Source organism: Sorghum bicolor, chromosome 3 (assembly GCF_000003195.3).
Source record: "Sorghum bicolor cultivar BTx623 chromosome 3, Sorghum_bicolor_NCBIv3, whole genome shotgun sequence".
Classification (NCBI taxonomy): Eukaryota; Viridiplantae; Streptophyta; class Magnoliopsida; order Poales; family Poaceae; genus Sorghum; species Sorghum bicolor.
In genome coordinates, this window is record NC_012872.2 from 5,675,766 (window position 1) to 5,683,534 (window position 7,769).

At 44.9% G+C, this 7,769-nt stretch overlaps 2 protein-coding genes across 3 annotated transcripts; one reads left to right on the top strand and one right to left on the bottom strand.

The window, feature by feature from the left end:
- On the top strand, positions 495–2,287 carry LOC8059134. The gene is made up of 4 exons (XM_002455137.2): positions 495–783; positions 881–950; positions 1,308–2,012; positions 2,149–2,287. Exons 3-4 carry the CDS (start codon positions 1,372–1,374, stop codon positions 2,162–2,164), a joined length of 657 nt encoding a protein of 218 aa, XP_002455182.2. The 5' UTR covers positions 495–783; positions 881–950; positions 1,308–1,371; the 3' UTR covers positions 2,165–2,287.
- On the bottom strand, positions 2,564–4,566 carry LOC8075143 (F-box protein At5g07610). Of its 2 annotated transcripts, none has more exons than XM_021455512.1 (3): positions 4,382–4,566; positions 4,192–4,280; positions 2,564–4,095 (listed from the first exon to the last, which is right to left on the bottom strand). In XM_021455512.1, exons 2-3 carry the CDS (start codon positions 4,250–4,252, stop codon positions 2,900–2,902), a joined length of 1,257 nt encoding a protein of 418 aa, XP_021311187.1. In that variant the 5' UTR covers positions 4,253–4,280; positions 4,382–4,566; the 3' UTR covers positions 2,564–2,899. The 2 variants fall into 2 exon arrangements, with proteins under 2 accessions (XP_021311187.1, XP_002457327.2); XM_002457282.2 differs by having other exon boundaries at positions 4,186–4,280.

The window sequence follows — 7,769 nt, forward strand, 5'->3', positions numbered from 1 at the left end:
GACGGATCCTTGTCTATGCGTTGTATGACATATCTTTATACTTATCTGTATGATAGATTCGAGGTGTTTAGAGACGAGCCTCCGTCTATCGGTTGTACATACCCAGGTCCGGCCGCGGCCTCTTGTATATGAACTGCGCCCCCCGCACGTTCAGCGCATATATTATATTATATTACCTTCTTTAATTGTATGTTTGCTCCCGGTATGCCAAAGTGGCCACGTCGCCTGAAATTTTCAGAGGTCGACGCATGTCCTGGAATTTGTAACGTCGGGTGGACTCGGGTCGGGTCGAGTCGGGTGGAGTCGGCAGCCGTTAAAATTAACATTGCTTCCTTCGTCAGTCTCCGTCCCCTCGCCTTCCTAATCTTTGCGCCTCTGCTGTCGGCGCTAGCGCCTCCAACCCCGATCCCGCCGTCGCGCGCGTCGAACCTCGCACCTCCGGTGGCGCCGTTGGCGCTCTGCACCGCGACTCCGCCGTCGCGCGCGCCCGCCACTCCACCGTCGCGCGGCCCTCATTCTTCGGGTTGGTTTTCTAACCTTCGCAACTGCGTTGTCGCCGCTCACGGTTCCAACCTCAACCCTGCCGTCGCCGGCGCGAACCGTCGCGCCTTCGGTGTCGTTGCTCGTGTCTGAGAGCTCCACTCCACGGTCGCCGGCGCCTTGCTGATTTCGTGTCCCCCGTCGTCGGGCTGGCCACAGTGGTATCTCTGCGGTTCACTGCATCAGACTCTTCCAGGCAGATTGCTCTGTGTGCTTGGCTTGCTTTAGCTACATCCTCTGCAGGTGATGTATCGTACATTGTGCTTTCTATTTTGTACCATGTTTAGTATGCTGAATAAAGCTCTTCATAATGTTTCTCGTCTCATTTCCCCTTTGCCAGTTAACGGTGGTGTGTCTTCTGTGTTGATTGGTGGTTAATACCATTTTCCAAAAATGTTATCTAACCGTTGGTAATCTATTTACAGTTATTTGTATCTTATTTATTTTGTTCCTATTGTTTTATTGCTTATGGTTTGGTTTATTAGAAACATGAACAAATAAGGTTCAAATAACTTCAGATAGATCACCAATGAATAAATAGCTTTTAAGGAAATAAACAACATATGAATTTTTAGACATTAATTAAAACATTTTTTTGGAAAATAGAAAACTGCCTTTGAAACTAGTTAAAGGTCTAACTTTGTCTGGTTTCGATAGTTAGAGTGTAATCTAGTATCCGGCATATATACTTTAAGGTTGACTCTACAAGTTGAAGGTTGAAAAATACTCTTTATCCATGAAGTAGTTACAATGATTTATTCTCTCAGCTCCCAGCAGCTCAAGGCTAGCTCCAGCCTCACTATAGAAAACTAGCCAGTTAGCTCAAGAATAATGGCGGCCGCAGCCACCACCACCGTTCTTAGCATGAAGCTCCTCATAGATACTAAGGCGCAGAAGGTGCTGTTCGCGGAGGCGGGCAAAGACATCGTCGACTTCCTCTTCTCCCTCCTCGCCCTGACGGTGTCCACGGCCGTCAAGCTTGCCGGGAAGGACTCCATAGTCGGCAGCGTTGGCAACCTCTACGCCAGCGTCGAGGAGCTCGATGAGACCTTCCTGCAGGGAGTGGCCAAGAGCGCGCTCCTCCGCCCCACGGCGACTACCTCGCCGGCCATCAGCAGCAACAGCTCTCTTCTCTGCCTGCCGGAGCCGTCGTCCGGGAAGCCAAAGACCTTCTACATATGCATGGGCATCACCTACAGTAGCTACTGCCGTACCTACCTGACAGACGTGAACGGTAAGGCATGCCCGTATTGTGGAAGCTCGATGACAACGGTGGCGAAGTACCTCTCCGGCGAGCCGGGCAGCCGGCAGGGAACGCCGCCGGGAAGGATTTGTGCAGGGCATCGTGACGTACACGGTGCTGGACAACCTGACGGTGACGCCCATGTCCGCCATCTCCAGCATCACCCTGCTCAACACCTTGGCAGTGTGGCGCGCTCCAGCAGAAGACGGTGCAGGTCGGCTACAATGAGGTGATGCTGGATCTGTAATGATATTTTCTTGATTATACTTTAGTTGTATTGTATCTTTAGAAAAAAAACTGTCCTTCAGTTTTATCTCTGTGCATCAACGTTGAACACTGAAACATATGGATGGTCTTTGCAACAGGGTTTGGCGATTCTGAAGGCCTCTCTGCAGTCCAAGACGGTCCTCACTGATGTCTTCCTCGGCAACAAGAAGGACCGTCTCTCAAGTCCTGGTGCGCTGGTCTCATTTTACACCAGAATTGAAGCGCCTCTGCGCCAACAGTCCCGTCGAGCACCAGCTTGGAGTCAAGCTGGTTGTTTAGGAGGAAGGGATGTCAACATATGTATTGGAACAAAAATCATACATCATTTACAGAAAAGGTTCATTATTGACGAGCAAATAAGCAGAAATTTCCATTTTATATCCTCCAAAATATATGATGCACTAACACGAAGAAGCTTACTGAGATCCATATGCACCTTAGTACTAGACTTCTCCTATTGTGAAAACGAGGTCAATGCACAAATTTGTGTCCACAAGTTGCAACACAGATAAATTATTACCAAACAGCAAAGCAAAATACGACTGAGATATATGGATACTAAAGACATTAATTAGGGTTAATCCATGGGAAATACTAGGGAACAATATCATTTACAACTGCATATGCTGCAATAACAGACACATACATCCATACACAAAACAAGTACTTCTTCAGTGAACAGAACAAGCTGGCCCATGAAGTCAGGTAACACCAATGCACGGGAAAGACCAACAGAAAAGTTTCACAGATTTCACAAAGTTCTGACCAAGCCACCGCTCCTCATATACTAACTCCAGTATCATCAGAAAGGTCAAACGATCTGGAGCTACACTAGGCCAGGGAAGGCTTTTATTGCTCATCTGCCAATGACTCCGAGAACAAGGGAACATATGGAATATGATCACTCGTGTAATGCCTGCCAAGATGACTTATAAAACGCAGCCTCATGTGATCCATTTCATATGACAATAGTATGGAGTTTGTTTGGCAAACCAAAAAAATCATATCATGCTCTGGGTGGATTGAGATAATACTGAAATTATCCGCAACCTTCGAACAATTAGCTGCTCCAAACAGATGCAAAAGGTTGACATTGTGCTTCAAAGTCCAATTTTCACCATTGTAGTCCTCAAGAACCCAGATTGATGGTTGATAACCATCAGATATAGTTGTAAGATACAAGTGTCCCTGAGATAGATAAACATGAACAGGCCGAGAATCATCATATTCATAGTGTGTTGATATAGGAAAAGGGATGCCTCTCAAAACTTTCCCCTCCACGTCAATGGCTAATACCATGCCATAAAAAGTAGTCAGATGCAAAATCCCATTGAAAAAGACACCTTTTGAATCCTGGGGCATCGCAAATTCACCAAGCGGAATCGGTAGATGGTTGTTGATATTGAGACTCCAAACTCCACTTTTGGAGGAGTAGACGGCTACTGCTACGATTGCTCCATCGAAATTATGACCATCATCCATATACCAAATATCGTTTGATACGAACTCAAACACATGGAAGTGGGAGGAGACAGCTGGGTCGAACCCCAAGCGAGTGATCCTCACCATGCTAGACCAGCCAGAGTCTGGAACGACCACCCATTTCTCAGTGGCGGGATTGCACACGACAGAATCCATTGTCGCGGGATCAGTGTGCTTCCAGCAGTGGCACAGGAGGAGTCCGTTGCAGCTGTCCTTGATGTCAATGCTCTTATATTCAGGCAGGAACGACAGTGAGGGGTCGATGAAAGGGTCGATTGCTCTTGAGACGTTGGTGAAATGGCGAGCCAACTTTGGGAAGCGGTTTTTGGAGTAGCTCTCGTAGAAGAAGCCAGCAAGAGTCTGGGCCAGCTTCTTGCTGTGTTCAGGATGGGAGATGAGGTTGCGCCAGCGCGTAGAAACCAATTTGCAGCGGCAGAGCGATTTTATGGGCAAGCGCGAGAGAATGTCGACGAGGATGTCGTCGGGGAGGTCGGCCACCACGTCCCGTGTGCTTCCGTTCTTCTTGGAACCCCTCGCCAGGTGACGGATCCAGGATTCAAAGGCTGTGGGCACAAACTTGTTTATTTAGCCAATTAACCCAACCATTACACAAATAACATATAAATTGCCAATGATACGTATAGGGGTAAAACCTGTACAGCTAATACGTAGATCCGCCATTGCCCTCGTCAACCTCTTCTTCTTGGGGGCCCCCGCCATCGGTTTGGAGAGGGAACAAGCAGTCGATCTGCAAAAGAGGACGGAAGAGGGTAGGGTTCCCAGATCGATTAGTGAGGGGAGCATGAATGGAGGGAGGACCTGCCAGTGCCAGGTGCGCAGCGTGCTTACCAGAGGAGACTTGAAGAACGGCAAGCACGTGCAGATCAGGCGCACCACATTGACTCCGTCGAGCGGGTTGCGAGGAAAGGGGATTCCTGGCCTCCGGCGTGCTCTCCGGCGAGATGGAGCAGAAGATGGGGGAGATCCCGAAGATGGGAAGTGGGGAAAGCAGTGAAGTGCTTCGGGCCTTTCTGGTCGTGTGAGCCAGGTCTAGAGAATAATCTTTTTTTTACCCTCTTTTTACACGGCAGAGAGCGACTGCATTTCTCTACTTCTTTTCTTTTACCATTTTTTTCTATACTAGTAATACTGTCATAGTCAATAGACATGGTAGTACCCCGCTCAAAATACTAGCACAAGTCATTACAGTTTTTTAGAGAGTCAAAAATTGACCAAATTTATATAACAACACAATAATATTTATGATATCAAATAAGTATTATTAGATTCTTCATTGATTATATTTTTACAGTATATCTATTGATGCCATAAATATTTATAATTCTCTCTATATTTTTTAATTAAACATGAGATACTTTAACTCTAAAAAAAGTCAAATTAACTTACAATTTAGAATAGAGAAAGTAGAAATGTTGTTGCTTTTGCGACTGCCTCCATCCCACAAAGAGCTTAAATTCCACTCACCAAGAAATCAAACATTTACAACTTTGATCAAATAGTATAAAAATATTAATGTTTATAGTGTATAATTAGTATATTATTAGACAAATCATTGAATATATTTTCATGATAAACTTATTTTAAGATATAAATATTGGTATTTTCATAAATCTAGTTAAATTATAAAAGATTTGACAAACATGAATCTCGTAACGAAACTATCTTTTGGAATAAAGGGTTACATGTTATGAAAATAAAATGGGTTGAATTTGCTCCCCACGTGGAGCTTAACGACAAAAGGCAACCCCATTGGGTGAAGATGGGTGGGGCATTCTCTAGCTCCTAGTTCTCGATACTATATAACCTAGCACCTATTGCTAGCCATCATTCTCACTGTTCATTTAGAGAAGTGATCTTAAAGCTATCTTGGATCAACTTAGTTGGACTTTTAAGAAAGTTAGTCTCTCCTCTATTGTATCCTACTAGGACAAGAACAATATGCCCTGCCCTCTAAACTGTATAAAGAGAGGTAAACGTGCACCCCTTTGTCTGCAACCAATCGTACATAACACCCCAACAGAAGGCATCATGCTTTGGACTAGGGTATTACGCTATTAGTGGCCTAAACCAGTATAAATCGTTGTCTTCGCGTTTCCCGCCGAGTCTTGTACTCGTCGAAGCCCTTCAATCATCGTCCTAGGTTGTTGTCAGTCTCTAAATATCGACAACTGGCATGCTAGGTAGGGGCTTTCGGTGGCGTCGCGTTCGAGTGCTCGGTGGACCTCAAGATCAATACCATCTGTGGCAACTTAGCTTCTCGCGGCGCCATCTGTGGCAACTTAGCTTCTCGCGGCGCCGCTCTTCAGCGGCTTGCGTCAAGATTCCATGCCTCCAAGTGATTCAAACACCCTCACTACTCATCCAGGACCAAGTGCACATCCACTCCCGATCCCTCTATCTTCCCCACCGCTTAATCATGTGGCCCTGCTCCCTCGGTTCCTCGATGCTTCTTCCTCTATTAGCGTTACTCTCTTGCGACCCTTCTCCTTTGGTTCCCTGGTCCTACTTCCCTTTGTCCTTTCTCCTTCTTCATGGCAACACACTGACGTTGCGACCCTTCTCCTTGGAGCCACTGTTGACTTGCACTCAGGAGTATGTCACCTGTCGAGGCCCCATTACTTCATTTGGAGAAGGGGATGTGAGGCAGAGAGCAAGGGAAGTTGAAAACGCAGCCCCAAGGGAACCGAAATTGCATTATTTACAATAAATTAGAAATGGTACTCTCTCTCTCTCTCCCTAAATAAATAAATTCTAAAATTGTTTAAGTTAAACTTTTTAAACTTTGACCGAATTTCTTAAAAATATATTAAGACTTAAGATTTTAAGATGTCAAATTAGTATTACTAGATTTACTATAAAATATATTTTCTTAATGTGCTCATTTTATGAGATAGATTGTTACACTTTTTTTATAAAATTTGTCAAACTTAAATAAGTTTGACCGGTATAGATTTTAGGAATCAATTTATTTAGAGATGGAGGAAGTAGATCATATTTTTGCATATGTGCCATTGCAAATGTGATTTAAAACGACACGTTGGACAATGGACCACGGAAAGTTTAATCTAACAATCAAACTGCCTTTGCTTTGATATAGGGAATCTTTGATGTTTCATGGTTAGGAAGCAGTTTCTTTTTGCGCTTGATCGACTCCGAATCGGCCGCCACTCGATGGGTTTGGGCTCTTAATTTCTTTACACAAATTCTCACGAGATTTTCACACACCAAGCTAAAAGCGAAACCCTGCATGCTAGTAGTAATTGTTAGTCACGGGACTCCAAATGACGCTAGCGCTGAGCTGATTCCTTGTTACGAAGTTAGCGCGCGCACGGCACACCGTACGGGCCCAAGAAGGACGATGTGGGAACGTATTCAAACAGACACTGCAGGCAGTTTTGAAACACCACTGCTGTTCTCCAAGAACACGGCTAACCAATTCCATCATCAACATAATAACAATCACGATATCATAGCACCATAGCACCACACAGGTTTTAACAAGATACAGCGATCGTGCATTGCTCAGCAATTACACAGTAGTCGCACAACCAACCCTGCTGCCAATCTTCTTCCCACGGCAACGAAAAGAGGACACATATAATAACTCTTCGAACTAGCTACTCTAGTAGTAAAAAATTGAACTAGAAACGCCGGCTAGGAGTGCCAGCATCAGTACCCACTGGAGATGATTTCAGCAGAACCGTACCCAAAAGAGTCGAACACAAAGATGTTGAAACATCACAAAAGCACCAGCTAGCAGCGCCCTTCAAGCACGACCGCCTGCACCGGGAGCGTTCTTCTTGTTGCCATGGAGGAAGACGTCACTCAGTACGTTCTTGGACTGCAGCGACGCCTTGAGAATCGCCAAACCCTGCACCAAAAACCAAACCAGCAAAAGAAAAAAAAACACGTGCATTAGCTTCACCAGTTAAATTCACGCGGTAAATTATGAACGATCTCTTACCTGTGATGGTTAGTAATCAACTAATCACCACTTAAAAACATGGAATTTTGTCATAGAAGCATAGTAGTGCCGTTTCCTCACATCGACACATAATGGCAATTATAAAATGTTTGTATCAACGAAGCTTGCCGCTTCACTGATAAATTATGGTTTATAGTATTGTTCGCTGATTTATTATAAGAGAAAAACATTGCTAAATATACTTTTAGGCTTACCTAGATGGCCACTCCAAGAGTTTATAGGGCCAGAGTT